This window comes from Serinus canaria, chromosome 2, assembly GCF_022539315.1.
Source record: "Serinus canaria isolate serCan28SL12 chromosome 2, serCan2020, whole genome shotgun sequence".
In the NCBI taxonomy this organism is placed as follows: Eukaryota; Metazoa; Chordata; class Aves; order Passeriformes; family Fringillidae; genus Serinus; species Serinus canaria.
In genome coordinates this window covers 817,588-835,343 of record NC_066315.1, presented here as the reverse complement: position 1 = coordinate 835,343, position 17,756 = coordinate 817,588, and the positions used below count along the sequence as shown (strand labels likewise).

At 53.9% G+C, this 17,756-nt stretch overlaps 1 protein-coding gene across 10 annotated transcripts in view; it reads left to right on the top strand.

The window, feature by feature from the left end:
* Positions 1 to 17,756, top strand: part of MAP4 (microtubule associated protein 4) — a 147,376-nt gene that overhangs the window by 52,763 nt on the left and 76,857 nt on the right. For all 10 annotated transcript variants that reach the window (XM_050971736.1, XM_050971733.1, XM_050971735.1 and 7 more), the window contains exon 4: positions 3,993 to 4,058. In XM_050971736.1, coding sequence (XP_050827693.1) covers positions 3,993 to 4,058 — 66 coding nt within the window. The remainder of the gene's footprint in view (positions 1 to 3,992; positions 4,059 to 17,756) is intronic.

Sequence of the window (17,756 nt, the reverse complement as noted above, 5' to 3'; positions counted from 1 at the left end):
CTGTTCCCTGGAGCAGAGCCTGACCCCCCTGGCTGTCCCCTCCTGGCAGGAGCTGTGCAGAGCCACAAGGTCCCTCCCTGACCCCCCTTTGATCCAGGCTGAGCAATTCCCCTCTCTCTTTTCACTGCTATAATTCTATTATTTATTTCATGTATTAAGCTGTCCTTGAGCCCTGGGGTTCATTGCCCTGCACTCCCCTCCCCAGGGGCTCCCTGGGCCCCATTCCTGTGGGATTGAGCCCTGCAGGACTCAAACCCTGCCTGCCAGGAGGGGTGGCCTTGCTTTCATGGAATCAGTCCCAGCAGTGGCTCTGGGACCGGAGGTGTCACCACGAGGTGGCTCTGCTGGCCCTGCTGCCCTCTGTCCCAGAGCTCAGAGCTCAAACCCCGGGCCAGACCTCGGCTCCTTTGGCTTTTCCCTCCCTTCCCACCTGAGGAATAAGTGCCCTTCTTGCAGCAGGATTGGCTTTAGCCAAAGGGATTCAGGCACCTGGTTGTGTGTGAAAGGGGAGATGGGGAGTGTTCCCCACAGCCCAGAGTTCCAGAGGGATCAAAGACAGATCAGCACATGATGATATTTGCATTTTTGGCTCAGATGAGACATTAAACCTTTTCCCTCTCAAAGTCTGTCCAGCCCTATTCCTGCCCCCCAGTTGTTACATCACAGAACCCAGAATGGTTTGGGCTGGAAGGGACCTGAAATCCCATCCCATCCCATCCCATCCCATCCCATTCCCATCCCATGCCACCCCACCCCACCCCTGCCATGGCAGGGTCACCTCCCACTGTCCCAGGCTGCTCCAAGCCCTGTCCATCGTGGCCTTGGGCACTGCCAGGGATCCAGGGGCAGCCCCAGCTGCTCTGGTGTGCTGGTTTTGCATCACAGAAGTGATACCCAGCACATCTGGGCACCCTGTGCCAGCCCCTCCCCACCATCCCAGCCAGGAATTCCCAGTTCCCAATCTCCCACCCATCCCTGCCCTCTGGCAGTGGGAGCCATTCCCTGTGTCCTGTCCCTCCATCCCTTGTCCCCAGTCCCTCTCCAGCTCTCCTGGAGCCCCCTCAGGCCCTGGCAGGGCTCTGAGCTCTCCCTGGAGCCTTCTCCTCTCCAGGGGAGCATTCCCAGCTCTCCCAGCCTGGCTCCAGCCCTGCAGCAGCTCCAGGTCCCTGTGCTGTTGGCTCAGGGCTGGGGCAGCCCTGCAGGTGCTTTTCAGGCAGGATATTTAGAGGAATGGATGGAAGGAGGTTGCCCCCCTTGTTTCAGAGTCACCAGGGTCACCCTCTGTCCCTCAGTGTTATCACTCTGGTTTTCCTTCTCAGTGTCAGCATTTGGCAGCTCTGACAAAACCTGCACGGGCACTCCTGATCCCCAGAGCCCCCCAGAGCCCCCTGTGCCCTCAGGGGTGCCTGGAGCAGCTGCAGGTGCTGCTGGGGACGTGCTGGCCCTGCTGCTGTCCCCTGTCCCCTGGATCAGGGGCTGCTGCTGGCACTGCCCGTTCTCTCCAGATTATGGCTTTAGCCAGCGCTGCCTGAAATTTGTTTATATAAAACCAATCCTTTGATCCACGGGCCAGATGCAAACACTATCTTGTGATTCTGATGGGGATTAGGTAGCTACAGCATCTTGACATGGTTTTGGGTTTATGCAATTTAGAATATGAGGGGAGGAGCCCTGGCCCTGGGCAGGTTGCTGGGTGCTTTCACTCTGGGCCTTCAGCAAACCCAACTCAGATTGATTTGCTCCAAAGGCACTGACCTTCAGAGACTTAAAAATAACAACCACTCCTGCTGGCTGGATTGGTGGGATTTGACCTGATTTTTCTGGAAGCTTTTCTTCCCAAAAAGCTCAAACTGTAAAGGGAACCACTTTACCTGCTCTCTGTGCTTCCCAAGGAGAGCCATGGCATTTCTGATCCTTCTGCTCCTGTGGGAACCCACTCTGGAGAGATTAATACAGTAATAATCGTGGTGGCATCAGAGTCACAGAGTCACTGAGGCTGGCAAAGCCCTCCCAGCCCCCTGAGTCCCAGCTGTGCCCTGTGCCCACCTTGTCCCCAGCCCAGAGCACTCAGTGCCACCTCCAGGAATTCCTGGGACACCTCCAGGGCCTGAGCCCCCTTTCCATGGGGAAATTCCTCCAGCCTGTGAAGCATCCCAGCAGCTCAGTTGCCTGTGCAAGGTGTAAGGAGCAGCTCTGAGAGAAAGGAAAGCAGGATGTGGTCATGGAGGGAATCCTGGGGCTGTTCTCTGCAGGGCCAGGAGCTGGGATGCTCCTTGTGGCTTCCTTCCCTCTCAGGAGGTTCCCTGATTCTGCAGGGCTTGTGGAAATGTGTGGCTCCTGCAGCTGGGCTGAGCTCCCAGGGGGCTTCAGCAGCTCCTGCATGGAACTCCATGGCATTGATTCCTCAGGGATCTCACTGCAGGGCCCTGACCCTGCTCCTGTGCCTTTGGGCAGCTGTGACTCAGTGTTGTTTAAACCACACTGACCCTGATTCCAGGGATCCAGGCAATGCCAGGACCTCCCCCAGTTTCTGCTTCAGGCCATTCCCTGTCCCAGTGCACAGAGCCCTTGCCCAGCCTGGCTGTGGAGCTGCTGGGGAGCAGGTCCAGGGCTCCCTGTGCTGTTCCCTGGGCTCCCTGTGCAGTTCCCTGGGCTCCCTGTGCAGTTCCCTGGGCTCCCTGTGCAGTTCCCTGGGCTCCCTGTGCAGTTCCCTGGGCTCCCTGTGCCGTTCCCTGGGCTCCCTGTGCAGTTCCCTGGGCTCCCTGTGCTGTTCCAGCTCCTCCAGGAGGATGGAGGTCTGGGTTTTTCTGGAAACTGGCAAGGTCATGGGGAATTTTTGCAGAGCACCAGGATGAGCACAGATGGAGCTGGGAATACTTTTCCTTTGGCTTGCTGAGGGCTGGATTCAGCCCTGCTGTGTCTGAAGGGCCCTGGGAATGTGGCTCTGTTAGAAAACTGGGGCTCAGGAGGGGCCAGCAGCAGCTCCAGGTGACTGAGTGTGTGTCTCTTGGGGAGAAACCTTTATTATTTACACAACGAGCATTTCCTCACTGTCAGCAGAGCTGGGGGCCCAGGGAGGAGCTGGTGCTGCTTGTTCTGCTTCCCTGAAACTGCTCAGAGTCATAAAGTCACAGAATCCAGACTGGTTTGGGCTGGAGGGAGCCTTACAGCCCACCCAGAGCCACCCCTGCCATGGCAGGGACACGTCCCACTGTCCCAGGGTGTCCCAAGCCCTGTCCAGCCTGGCCTGGGCACTGCCAGGGATCCAGGGGCAGCCCCAGCTGCTCTGGGCACCTGTGCCAGGGCCTGCCCACCCTCATTGTATAAAACTTCTTCTTTCATATAATCTAAATGGACCCTCCTGCAGCTTCCAGCTGTTCCCCCTGCCCACTGCTGCCAGGTTCCCAAGCTCAGGCTGTAAATCCTGGTGCTGGTTCAGATTGTGGCTGTCAGAGCCAGAGCAAGATGGACTCAGTCTCACAGTGATGAGGATTTTCTGTGCTGGGTTTTGGAATTGGTGATCTTCCACCCTGACCACCCTCCTCTAAACCTCCCCTGATCCCTGCTTTAGCAATATTTGCTGTTTCAGGAGGAATTTCCCCATGGAAATTTCTCCCCAGGCCTTGGCAGGAGCTGCCCAGGGGGGTTTGGAGTGCCCATCCCTGGAGGTGTCCAGGAATTCCTGGAGGTGGCACTCAGAGCTCTGGGCTGGGGACAAGGAGGGATCAAGCACAAAGTGGGTGTGGTGATCCCAGAGGGCTTTTCCAGCCTCAGTGATCCTGGATCCTGTGAGGCTCTCAGGGCTGGAACTGATAATTTCTTCTGTGGGTTTTAGGATCCCCACCGGGTGACAAGGGGGGATCCATCAAAGCTTGGGCTCCATCTTGGAGCTCCTTTCCAAGCTCAGTGATTCTGCAGTTGCCCAGAGCTGCTCTCAAGGTCTGGACTGAGGTGAATCCATGCACTTTAACCCCTGTGTTGATCCCTTGCAGATTCCTCAGCCTCGGGGCCCATGGTGGTGGAGAACGGTGACCACGGGCTGCAGGACCACCACACAGGTACCACATGCTCTGCTCTGCACTCCTCACTCCTCCCACGGGGCTGCCTTGCCTTTGAAGAGCTGTCAGGGAATGGGCAGCAAGCCAGGGCTTCAGTTTCTCTGGGGTTTAAAGGGTTTCTTGGGGTGAAAGCTGGTTCTGGAGATGTGCTGTTCTCTATTTCTCTATATGTGGGCAGTGCTGGGAGGGCAGCTGGTAAAAATGGCTTTGGAGAGTCACAGTACCCACAGGTGAGCTGTCCCCTGTCCTGTGACTTCCCCTGTGGCCCACAGTGGTGTTTCCCACATCCCCATCCTTTGGAGCAGTTTTTATTGTCTGCCCTGACCCAGCTGTGTCCTCCCCCCGAGCTCCCCTCCGTGGACGTGTCCCCACACCAGCAGTGGCACAGGTGACACCGAGCCCTTGGGACATTTCCCATGGCATCAGGGTAGCTCTGACTGCCAGCAGCTTGTGATGGAACTGGATGAGTATTTCAGACTTGTGCAGAACCTGGAAAAGAATGTTCCAGAACCTTTGCAGCCAGGCTGGAGTGCTGAGCTGGTCCTGTCTTGGGCACAGTCAGCAGTGAGCTCTGCTTCCCTTCCCCTTGAGCCCCTCTGCCTGGGAACTGGGGCTCCCCCAAACTCCAGCCCATCTGCTCCCTCTGTCACCAGGGCTTTGGCTGTGGGATGGAATATTCCAGAGTCAGCTGTCAGCCTGGCCTGGCTGGGGACGTCCCTTGGTCCCCCTGGGGATGATCCCAGCCCAGATCCCTGCTGGGGCTGCCTGGGTGCTCCCAGTGTTATCCCAAATCCAGAGGGGCAGCCCTAGGTTAAAAACCAGTTCAGGAAATGATGATGAACATTTGGGGGATGGGGTGAATTCAAACACCTCTTTGCTGTAATTCACTTCAGGGTTTTGGAGTTTGGTTTAGTGTGAGTGAGTTTCCTGTCCTTAAAATTGATCTTTGTGCTTCATTTGCCATTGGAAATCTGGTCAAAAGGAAGTTGTGCATCTTCTACAATTCAGTATAAACTGAAATTAAGAACACTTCTGAACCTTCCTAAGGATTTTTCCTCCCTCTTATTTCATACTTCTAACTAAAGGAGATAGAAATGCTATCAGATTTATGGTCTGAATAATTAAAGGCATCAGGATTTTTGTATTGAACTTCTGGCTTGTGTTTAAAAAATCCTTTGTTATTTGCCTCACTCTTGCTTTGTGGAGGTTTAACTCTTCACACTAAATGTTAACAACTTTGATCAAAGATACTTTTATGTGTCTGGAGCTTTTTAATTTATTAATATGTTCCCTCTTTGTGGGGTAGAGTTGAATTTTTTTCCTTCTCTTGTTCAAGTGTGTCTAAAAGTGACATCAAAGTGGCAGAGCAGGGTGTCAGCATGAGGAGCTGTGGCCATCAAGTTAATTAGGTTTGCCAGAATAACAGGAGATGTACATGACACAATTCCTTCATGGCCTCTTTCCCTGCCCCCTTCCTGGTGGAATGCTTGCAATATCCTGGCTCTCCTTGGGAGAGAAGGGAGAAATGCTGAATTTCCACAGGGCACTGCAGGGGTTCAGAGCTGTCACTCTTGGGGTGGCCTTGGGCAGGGCCTCTCCCACCCTGCAGAGGTGCTGAGCCCAGAGCTGGATCCCTGGCTCTGAACCACCTCCAGTCCTGGGCTGTGTTCTCAGCAGGATCCATTCCCTGTGTCTGAGAGCTGGAATGGTTCTGTGGGATGAGAGCAGAGAAATGGAGCAGCCAGGAGGGGACTGAGGCAGGGGATGCTCAGGCAAAGCAGCTGCTGCTGCAAAAACAGTGTTAAAAAGCAGTGTTCAGAGCTACAGGGTAAAAAGCTACAGGGTAAAAACCAGTGTTCAGAGCTACAGGGTAAAAAGCTACAGGGTAAAAACCACTGTTCAGAGCTACAGGGTAAAAAGCTACAGGTTAAGAAGCAGTGTTGAAAGCTGTGCTTTGGAAAGCAGGGCTGGGCTGAAGTTGATCCTGGAACACTCCAAGGCAGAGTTCAGCTGTTTGCACACCCAGATGTGGCTCTGGCTGGGCTGGAGCTCAGGAAGCACTGCTGGGTGCTTTCCTTCACTCATCACATCCCACAAGGTGATGACTGACCTTGTTCTATTACAGCAGCATCCTCTGCAGCCCTGGGCTGTGTCTGCAGAGCTGGCATCAGCCAGGCCTGAGCTGCTGGCACTCCCTGGCACCCCCAGACACCCTCAGTGCAGCAGCTGGCAGGGACCCAAACCCCTCCAGCTCGGGCCAGAGCCTTCACTGAGTGTGGGATTCTTTTCTCTTGGCAGGGCTGTGCTCAAAGCCCTGCTCAGGGCTGTGCTTAGGCCAGGCTTTAGGAGAGCCTGGCAGCTCCTGCCCAGGGCTTGGCCAGGGCTGCCCGGCCCTGGGGGTTTGGGATCTGCAGAGCTGCAGAGGGGAGCTCTGGGTGCTGGGCACATCCCCTGCAATCCTGCTGCTGCTCCTGCTCTTCCTTAAAAGGAGAAATGGAGAGGCTGGAGCAGCATTGCCAGGGATGCAGGGCTGGGAGCAGGGAGTTCAGTGGTGCTCTGGAATCCCTGCTGGGGGATGCAGCTCACTGCTCACCTCCACCAGGCCAGGGTCAGGCAGGGCTTAGTCAGACCAACAGCACGTTTAGAGCCAAAAATTCATGGGTCATCTGCAATTTGCAACTCTTTATTGCAGGATATTTGCCTAGGGTTCAAAGGAAACATGTATTTAAAAATAAAACCCAGCCAAATTTCTGGGAAGGAATCCATCAGGGATGGTCACGTGGTTGGTCTGGATGTGCCTCTTGCCCAAGATGCTGTCCCTGCTCTGGCTGGCAGGTGAGAAGCTCCCTGGGGGAGTGTCCCTGCTGGATGCTGATACTTCCCCATGCTGGGCTTTGCCTGCAGCCAGCCTGCTGGCACTGCTGTCCCCCAGCAGGGTGGGCTCACAGAAACACTCTGTTTGCAGAAGTGCAGTTTGGGCCCGTGTGGGGACAGGGGACAGCCCTGCAGCCCCTGGGGCAGAGCTGTGTGTGTGTGAGCTGGCAGATGTGCTGGCTGCCCTGCTGAGGTGTTGGGTGTGGTGCAGGGCTGCTCCTTGCTGATGTTTACTAATCACTTGCGCTTTCTTGCCCCCTTCCCCATCCCCTTTCCCTCTCCTACTTCTTTTCCTCTCTTCTATTTTCTCCTCCTAGAAGCCTAGACTGTCTCCTAACACTGGGGCTGCCACTGACACGAGGCCAGTGTCCTTTTCTACCTGCCATTACACTTCTAAAATCTGCAGCATTTTACAGAGCTCTTGCTTTACCTCCTTGGACTTGGCTGTAGAAGAACCAAAGGGTGGCTCCATCCTGCTCCTCCTCCCTGTGCTCTGCAGTGCTTGTTGAAACCTTCCTCTGTCTGTGTAAGCACAAAAGTGCACCCTGCTTTGGAACTGCACTGTGCCTCTGGTTTGAAATCACCACCACAGCTCCATTTTTGGTTTGATCACCTTTAAATTTAATTTCTCTCCGTTTTCATGGTGCTGGATAAGAGAAGGTGTGAAATTTCCAGTTGTGCTTCCATAGTGGATGGGTCCACCATGACTGCAGCTCCCTTCCCTTCTCCCCACACTCACCACAGCCTTTTAGAGCACCTGCCTTGCTCCTTGCTGCTTTGAAAGCCTCTCACAAGATGTTCTGGTCTGTAACAATGGTGTTTTCTTGGGTGGGTTCACATCATTTCAGCACTTTGCAGAATTGAGAAACAGATCAGGGAAAGCCAAGTGTCCTGAGGTGCAGGTGGGTCAGCTCTGGGGTCTGAGGGGTGCATTTTGGGGTCCCAGCCCTTGCCATAACTGGGATATGAAGGAAAGCAGCCAGCCCCAAATTCCTGCCTTAGGGAGTGGCTTTGGTGTCACCCTCCTTCCCAAAAAGCCCAAAAAGATAAGGAAGGAAATTGCCTTTTTTAACCTCACACCTCTGTTTTCCTGTGAGAATGAATCCTTGGATGGAATTTTACCTGCCATGAGGAGTAATCTGTCCCTGCTGAAACTGAGGGGAACAAAAGCACTGAGATGTGATATTGTGCTGAAATAATCCTGACAATTTCCAGCTGCACCAGAAGGAACAGGCCTGGTTTTACCCAAACCAGAGCTACAGGAGCCTGTCCCGTGGCATTCCCACTGCCCCACTGAGGTGCAAAGCTTTCCAAAGACAAAAGTGCTCATTTTTCCATCAGTAGATGAAACAAAGCGTGAAAGGAGGAGATAAAGAGAGAGAGAAGTCAGTGTTTAGGCTGAGGCAGGCTCAGCCTGGCTTTGGGACTCTCTTGGGTGAGCAGAGCCCTGTGCTGTAGCTCAGGGTACCTGGCCTGCAGCACCTGATGGAAGGGATTTAGTTGAACCCAAATGCAGCCTGAGGCTGACCAGCCCAAACCGAGAGCTGAGAGCTTCACCTGCCTAAAAATGGCATTTCCTTCTTGTGGGGAGTGCCTGGCAGTGCCCCTGGTACCCAGTGCAGCCCTGTCCTGCTGCAGGCAGGGTTTGGGTGCAATGGGCACTGCCAGGGCTGTGCCAGGGCCAGCAGAGCAGCTTTGGGCATCTCTCTCCCCCAGGCAGAGGCAGCCTTGCTTTGTTTGTCCCCAGTGAGACCTCACATGGCCCCGGCTGGGTGGCAGTGCCAGCGCTGAGTCACAGCCTGGCCACTGCCCTGTGGCAGGAGCTGGCACTTTGCTCCCCACTTTGGTGCCAGTTCACCCCTCTGTGCCCCCCTGAGCCCTCCTAGGAGCTGCCATCCTTGTGGTGCCAGCTCCCAGCCTGTGACCCCGGGGCTCTCTGCTCCTCCCTGGGGCACAGCTGTTGGTTCTGGGGACACTCCAGCTCCTGGAGCCCCAAACTGGGCTCTTCCCTCCCACCCATGGATTCACAGCAGCATCCAACTTGGGAGAGACCTGAGATCAGTTCCAACCTCTGAGTCCTTCCTGTTGTGCTTTCCTTTGGGTTTTTGGTCTCTGTGGCCATAAAAGGAGATTCTTGCCTTCTTGGCTTTCTCTTCAAAAACCTTTTCATGCCTATTTTCTTTTAAATGTGATTTTGAAGCAAGGCAGCATCACTTTAACTCGACTCCTCAATTGTTCTTTCTCACCTTTTGCCTTAAGTGGGCTTAACTCCTGTGCCCTGGAAGTAGAGAATAAATGAGACTGGTGTCTGAGGGGTGCATTTTGGGGTCCCAGCCCTTGCCATAACTGGGAGTATGGAGCCAGCCCCAAATTCCTGCCTTAGGGAGTGGCTTTGGTGTCACACTCCTGGCCAAAAACTTTAGAAGTAAGGAAGGAAATTTCAGATTGAAGTATGGAAATATGGAATATTTTCAGATTGAATTATGGAAGGTTTCAGTACCTGAATATGAGACTTTGCCCACTCCCAAGGTGTTTTACTTTATTGAAAGGCAACAATGCTTTAAAGCCTTGGCCAGAGGGACTCGTGGCCGGGTGAGGTGGGCAGAGGAGCCTGGGAGCAGCTGCCCATGCTGGGACCCCCGGGGGTGGGCTGGGGCTGGGGGGGCCCAGCAGGGCAGGGCAGGGGCAGCTCCTCCAGCCCAGGCTTTGGCTGTCCCTGCTGCAAACATGGAGCACCCATCCCGTGGCACCCCACGCTGCCACCCTGTTTGTGCCCTGTTCATTTGTGGTGCTGTGGGGTCACTGGTGTGCAGGGGGCTGCACAGGGGGGCTGTGGGCACAGGGGGCTGCACAGGGGGCTGTGGGCACAGGGGGCTGCACAGGGGGGCTGTGCCAAGGGGAGCTGTGCCCTGGGGCTGGGTGATGTTCCTGCAGCACTGCCCCCGAGCTCTGGGTGTGCTGGGGGGGGATCCCAGGGGATATGGGGAATGGGGGGGTCTGTGCTGGAGCTTCTGTCCCTCCTGGAAACAGCCCTGTGTCCCTCTGGGAGCTGCCTGGGGGGTTCCTGTGCAGCCCCAGGAGCAGGGAGGCCCAGGAGTGTTCTCTGCTCACACCTCCTGCAGCCCTGGAGCTGGGGCTGGGGCTGTGCTGTGCTCTAACCCCCTGTGCTTGCCCTCCTGTCTCTTGTCACTGCTGCTGAGTTCCTCTCTGCAATGCTCTGTATGATGTGAAGCTGTAACTGCTGTGCAATAAATCTCCCTAATAAACATGTCAAACTAACCCCTCCCGAGTTGTTCTGTGCTGGGAGTCTCTGGGTCCTGCTGCCAGCCCAGGGCTGAGTCCTGCAGGGAATGCTCTGGGTCTGCTGCTCTGGTGGCACTGCTGGAAGGGGACGTGGCTGCAGCTGGGATCCTCGGTGCCTGGCAGAGGTTGGGAACGTGTCCCTCAAAGCCAGGATGTTGTGCACACTGTCCCACAGCACATCCTTGTCCCCAGACTGAGGGACAGGGATTTCCTGGGTGAGCACTCAGTGGATGAGGAAGGGGCTGGCTGGTCACACTCAGCTGTGCTCACTGGTGTCAGTGCAGAGCAGTGACAAGAGGGACACTCAGGGGTGGCACCAGCCCTGTCCAGCCTCCCTGGCAGTGGGGCTGGGACACCCTGGGCACTCTGCTGGTGACACTGAGCTCTGGTGCTGGTGACACTGAGCTCTGGTGCTGTCCCAGCTGCAGGGAGGGGATGGGGCACCCACAGGGACCTGGCTGATGCCTCAGGCGGCTCCCTGGAACAGGGGCTGGGCAGAGTTAAAGGAATAAAGCAGGGATTGATCAAAAAGGCCTTCAAAGGATGTCCCTTGGGCAGTACAAGAGCCTGGCTGAGGCTACCCTCAAGATGGATTCCAAGTCAGGAGTTTTCATATTTTTATAAGTTTTGGTCCATTTCCATATTGGGGTTAATTGTCCAATTCCAGCTCCAGGTTATGCAGCCCCATCCTCCCAGTTTGCTCTCCTCAATTCACTGTTGTTGACACGTTTTGGGCCTGAAGCTGGAATGGTATCCTTGGTCCTGGGGCTGGAAAAGGATGGTTTTGTCTGACTGAGCTCTTACTAACACTTTATATGAAGTTCAGAGTATAACAATAATAATGTATACACTAATGTACACAGAATGTGGAAACTGTGGAAGCTGGAACTTAAGGCATCAGGCCAGCCTGGAGAGGTGGGGCTGTGCCAACCTCAGGCCAAGGGCAAAGTTCTGCACCTGGGCTGGGACGATCCCAAGCACAAATCCAGGCTGGAATGAAGGGATGGAGAGCCCTGAGGACAAAGATTTGTGGGAGAAAAGCATTAAAAAATCCCCCCAGCCCAAAAAAAAAACCCCAACAAAACCATCCCAAAATCTGTTTATTCTGTGTAGCATTTTGTAACTAGGACAGCTACAGGTGTGTTCTTCTCATTAGAACTTTTCCACGGGCCCTCCTCTTTTACCCACCTGTGTATTTCCCTCTTGGTGCAAGTTTTTATCTCCAGAGGCTTTTGTCCTTGCTGGGCTCCAGGCAGAGCTTCCCAGCTCCTCAGGGGGGGCTGCATCCAGCCATGCTCACTGCTGGGGAGTTCACCTTTCCCTGGCTCCAGTCTAAAGACAGCAGCCAAGTGAATAATTGAGCAGCTTTGCTGAGTTCCTGTGACTCAGAGCTTGGTGTGAGTCTCCCTGAGCTTTGGGGTGCTTGTTCTGGGGGGAAGGTGAGTGGGGAGGGGGATGTGACCCCTGGGGGGGGACAGAGGCCCTTCCAGGGAATGTGGAGCTTCCCCAGCTCTGGAGGGGGAGTGGGGGATGAGGGTTTTTTCTGCAGGTCCTGCTGCTCTTCCAGCAGGAATTTGTGGCTTCCTATGGCTCAGGAGCTGAGCAGCTGCACAATCTCAGCTCCTGAGCTACTCCTGAGGCTTTCAAAGAGCACAGAGACATTTCCCAGGTGTTGAAGTGCTGACAAACACTGGGAATTACAGACAGAGCAGCTGGGGCTGCCCCTGGATCCCTGGCAGTGTCCCAGGCCAGGCTGGACAGGGCTGGGAGCACCTGGGACAGTGGGAGGTGTCCCTGCCATGGCAGGGGTGGCAGTGGATGGGCTCAAGATCCTTTCCACCCCAAACCATCCTGGAATTCTGGGCTCTGTGGTGTCAGGATGTGGGGAAACAGCTCTGGGATGAGGGGGGCACAAGCTGGGGTTTCTCAGGATGCCAGCACTGTGCTGTCCCAGTGTCACTGTGTGTCCCCACAGGGCTGTGAGTGTTGGAGCTGCTGCAGCCCTGGGAATGCCCTGGGGGCTCCTCTGGGGGCTGCGAGGAAAAGCAGGGACCTTTCCTGCCTACAAAATGCTGATTTCGTGCTGGCTCTCTCTCAGATGGTGCTTCCCCACCAACCTGCTGCTTGGCTTTGCTTTTTTTGTTTCAGCCTTTGCTTCAGAGGTGGGATGTCCCTGGCCTGGCTCATTGAATAGGAAATTAAAAGGATTATAATGAAGTCATACATATGTCGAGAAGTCTATTAAAAGCTTAACAGGGAGGCTTAGGGAGGTTTAAAAACTGGGAATACAAACCCTTTCTGTTTTGCAGTGTGCTCAGGAGTTGTTCTAGCAAGGATCTGACAGCTGGGTGAATTAATGGGGTCCTCCAAGGCTTGAATTGCCTGAGCAAGTAGCTGGGACTTAAAATATTCAAGCCATGAACTTTGGAGCTTGCAGCCTGGGTTTGATGTGTTGTTAGTGCACTTGAAGCTCCTTGTGTGGGGAGGTGCTGCAGAACTGGGCAGGCTGGGGCCTCCTGGAAGATGTGAACCCTTTTCTCTGCCCATCCTTTGAGCTCGTCAGCCTTCACACTGAATTGGCTTGTCATTTCTCTGAACTGTCTTTCTGTGGAGCTGGAAGGTTTCTGGGCACAGAATGAGGCAGCCTTTTTAAACTCTTGGTGTTTTCAGGGGGGTTTGAGGCAGGTAGGAGAGAGACAGAGACTCAGTGCTGCAGACAGGGAGGGCTGGCTGACCCTCACTGCTCCTCATCCAGAGCCCTGCTCTTATCTTGCACTTACATTACCCAGTCTGCCTTTAATTTCTCTCTCTGGAACTTCACTGCAGCTTTAAAAGATGCTTTTTCCCCCCTTGTTCAGTGCTTAAAACAACATCATGTTTATTCCCTTGCTTATTCCAGTAGCTGGTGGGGAGTCTTTGCAGTGATCCTTCAGACTAAATAGGGAATTCAATGAGAGGCTTGTCAAAGGAAAATAAACAGCAGCTCTGTAAAAGACACAAAAATTAAACTTAGTTTAAACCCTTTATCATCACCTTTTTGCTAGGTGGGGTTCATGGTTTGGCTTCACAATGGGAGTTTAGCTCTGCCTTGGATCACTTGGGTAAATATTTAAATATTTGCCTTGGAGCTGTCGGGGTGAGCTGGGATCAGCTCCTGGGCTGACAGCACAAAGAGCAGGGATGAGCTCTGCAGGGCTCCAGCCATGGCCACCTGCAGGGCTTCATCCAGCTCCATCTCCATCCCCAGGGCTCCAGCCATGGCCACCTGCAGGGCTTCATCCAGCTCCATCTCCATCCCCATGGCTTCAGCCATCCCACCTGCAGGGCTGGATCCCATTCCCAGCAGGAGCTCCATCAGAGCTGCTCTGCAGCAGCTCCTGCAGCAGGGTGGGGCTGGGTCTGGAGTGCTGCTCCCCCCCATCAGGCTCTCCCTTTTCAGCTTGCCTTGCCCACCTTTCATTCCTCCTCCAGAGCTGGGGTTCTGCTGGTAAGCAGGGATTTGATGGGGTTTATCCTGCTTACAAAACCTTGGCCAAGAGTCGTGTGCTGGGGTGGCTTTGCGAGGTCGTGTGACCCAGGCTAAATCCAACCTGGGATAGGAAACTTCCCTAATCCTGCCTCTGCTCGTGGCTCCCTCGCAGGCCTGAGCTCTTTAATCTTCTTCCACTTCAGTCCCATCACTGCAAATAGGGTAAGGCTGATTATATTGTGCATTTTATCTTTTCTAGCTGCACCCCAGCTGTTGTTATCGAGCGTTCTCGTTTCAGGGTGGGTTGGCACTGGGGTAATCTTGGATTAATGGGGCCTTTTTTTTTGGAAAAAGGAAATTTTATAGTTAAGGAACGTGTTGGTTACTGTGAAGCTGCTCAGGAGCTCTTTGGTGATTGGGGCTGAGAGTAGATCTACACCTTGGAGCAAATCTACACCTTGGAGCAAGGGCAGCTTTGGAGTGGCTGAGCAAAGGGAAGCTCAGCAATGTTTAATGTGGTGCCTCCTCATTAAACCCCACAGAGCTCTCTCCCTGGAGAGAGCTTTGCACAACCTCAGCTCTCTTAGTCCTGCATGAGCAAGTCCCTGCAATATAAATTACCTGTACCCTCAGCAGTAACCTCTCCTTTCTGCTGCTATTTTGGTGCAATTTCTGCAGCTGGTTTCCAGCTCTGACCCATGAAATACTGAGCACACCTTGTGTGCAGTTGGTGTGTCTGAAACACTCTGCCTTTTGGCAAGTGTGGCATAGAACCTTCCTGAATTCCTGCTGACTATCAGAGCAGGAAAGCTTTGCTGCTTTCTGCAGTTACAAAACTGAAACAATGTGGGAGATGCTCAGGATCCTCATCCTCTCCCAGCCCAGGCAGCTGTGCCTGCTCCCTTTGGAACATTTTCCTCTCCCGTGGGATAAAGCTGCAAGGCAGGCTCACCCTGCCCTTGGAAATGGTGGCAAATGCTGGGTTGGGTGTTTTTTCTATGTGCTCCTGATTTTCCATTTGGTGGATAAATGCTGACCTGAGCATGGCAGAGCTGCTCCCTCCTCCCCTGGAGCTGCTCCTTCCCGAGGTGGGATTGGGATTTCTGTGTGGTGGAGGAGGAGGCTGTTCCCATAAACTGTCCCTTCCTTTTGGCAGCAGTGGGAGGCAGAAGAAGCCCCTTCCTGGAGGTGACCAGGCAGGATCCCTGCTTCCCTTGGCATTAATCAATGGCTGCTAAATAGTGCAGGATTAACAACTCCCTTGGGAACCGTTCTGGAACTTCTGGCTGGGGCTGTTTCTGTGGACAATTGATGCTGGAGGCACCTCTGGAATTAGAAGTGACTTGGCAAAGCACAGAAGTGACAGGAGACTGCAGGACATGAGCAAAACACAGTTCACCACCCTCAAAAATGTCTGGGAGGGATGTTTGATTTTGTTCTGTCACATAACTTAGGATGCTGTTTAACCTTCTTCCTTGCAGTGAGAGCACACTGCATCTGACTGCATCATGGAATTGTTGAGGTTGGAAAAGAGCTCCAAGGTCATGGAGTCCCAGCTGTGCCCAAATTGTCCCCAGCCCAGAGCCCCGAGTGCCACCTTCAGGTGACACCTCCAGGGGTGGGCACTCCACAGCTCCCTGGGCAGCCCCTGCCAAGGCCTGAGCACCCTTTCCATGGAGAAATTCCTCCTGATGTCCAACCCAAACGTTCCCTGGCCCAGTCTGAGGCCATTTCTTCCTGTCCCTGTTCCCAAGGAGCAGAGCCTGACCCCTGACTGTCCCCTCCTGGCAGGAGCTGTGGGGCTGTGGAGGTTTGGTCTGTCTCTTCTCACAGAGAATTTCCTGTGGCTCTCTGTGACAAGTGCAACCTGTGCAGGGCCAGGATGACCCTCGGGGGTCCCTCCAGCTCAGGATATTCTGTGGTTCTGTGGAGTTGGGTTTTCCATGCCCTCACTTTGGTCTGGCTGCCTGAAAACCCAGCCTGGCCAAACTCAGTGTCTTCCCCTGTTCTGCCTGAGCTCCTGGGACTCAGCAGTGACTTGGATTTCAGAGGGTTGGGAGTTCCCTCAGAGATGGCTGAAGGACTGAGAAGCAGCATTTCATTCTTGTGGAGTCCTTTGTCACTGTGCAGGTTACAGCTGACCATGTTGTGTGGCTGTTCCCCAGCTCCAGGAGGAAAGCTGGCCCTGGGTGGTGCCCATGGTGGGAGGGCTGGGGGCAGAGCTGTTTCCTCAGCCAGCCATTCCAGCTGTGGCTTCCCCAGGCAGCCCTGGCAGGGGAGCAGCAGTGCTGGCCAGCAGGACCCTGCTGGGTCAGGCTGCAGTGGCCCTGGGACATTCCCTGGGCATGGATTTGCCACAGGGGAAGGGCTGGAGGGGTCTGGCTCTGAGCGTTCCCTCAATTCTGCATTTATTGGGGCCAGCTTTTTGTGCTTCCAAATCTCCCACCCCAGTGCCCAGCTGGGGAGTGGAATCTGCCAAGAGAAGTCATAAAATCAGAATATCCTGGATTGGGAGGGAAAGCCAGGGATCATCCAGCTCCAGGGAGGTTCTGATCACTGGGCAGCAGCATCTGATCTGTTCCTCCAGCACACACAGGTGACAGAAACTGGGCTGGCTGCTCACCTGAGTCTGAATATTTTCTCTGAGAAAAGATACTTGTATCTTCATTTCACCAGAAGTTTTGGGTTTCTAGGATTAAAAATGAAAACATTAAGCAAGGGTTGTTTTGGATCCTCAATCTTCACACTCTAATAACTGGTTATGTTCCTCCAGGAAGAGAATTCCCCTTTTGACATTGCCTTGCCACTTGTCACTTAGCCAACTCTTTATTTACCTTTGTGTCATTTCCTTGTGTCTCCACTTTCCCTAACATTTCCCCTGGCTACAGATAAAAATACTTTTGCTTTCAGCTTTGTCAAGCCTTCCATGCTTTGCCTGGAAAATCTGTGATGTTCCATCTCCTACATTAACACTCTCCTGCTTCCCAGTGATGCAAACAGCTCTTTCAAAATGTCACTCATGGGCAGTTTGGCAAGATTTTAGGGGCTCTGTGTCTCAATTTTACAAACAAAATTAATGGTTCTGCTTTAAAAAAAAATCTGCAATTTTGTGTGCATCACTGAAAGTTTCAGGTAGTTTTTGGCAGCTCTGTATTCTACCAAGGACAATCTCAGATTCAGTAGGAATGGGAACCTGATAATCATGGAAAGATCCAAATTAGAGGTGCCCCATTTTGTAGCTGAGAGCTGAGGAAGATGAGATTCACCTGGCCAGACTTTCAGCTAAAAACACATCAATACATATATAGAAATGAGCTGATGAGAGGTTTCAGCTGGCAGTTGTGTTTCCTGGGGTGATTTTAGAATTGCTGCTCACAGGGGTCACATCAGAATTTTACCTTCTGAGTCTTGTGCTACTTTTCTGTCTCAGGGGTGGCTCCAGTCCTGCTAAAATCAGGAGGTTTCAGCATTAAACCTCTGTGAATTGAAGACAACCAGAAGTTCAGCAAGGCCTAAAGGGACTCTGGGAAAGCTGGAGAGAGACTGGGGACAAGGGATGGAGGGACAGAACACAGGGAATGGCTCCCACTGCCAGGTGGGAGATTGGGAAGGGATTCCTGGCTGGGAGAATGGTGAGAGGCTGGGATAGGATTCCCAGAGCAGCTGTGGCTGCCCCTGGATCCCTGAAGTGTCCAAGGGCAGGCTGGACAGGGCTTGGGGCACCCTGGGACAGTGCAGGTGTCCCTGCCCAGGTGGCACAGGATGATGCTGAAGGTCCCTCCACACCCAAACCACTCAGGGATTCTGTTCTCATCTGTTTGGAGGTGGATTCCAGTCTCAAGCCATACCCCCAAAGGGACCTGGAGGGCAGGAATTGCGGGGTTTGTCCCTTGTTGGTGTCCCCTGGAGTCACCCCCAGCTGCCCTGTGCCCAGACCCCTCCTGCAGCCTCTCCCTGTGCCAGCGGTGTCGGTGGCACCGTCTCGTCCCCCTGGGACACGGGGCTGGCTTTGAAGGTGACACTGTGTGCTGTGCTGTGCTGTCCCCAAGCCC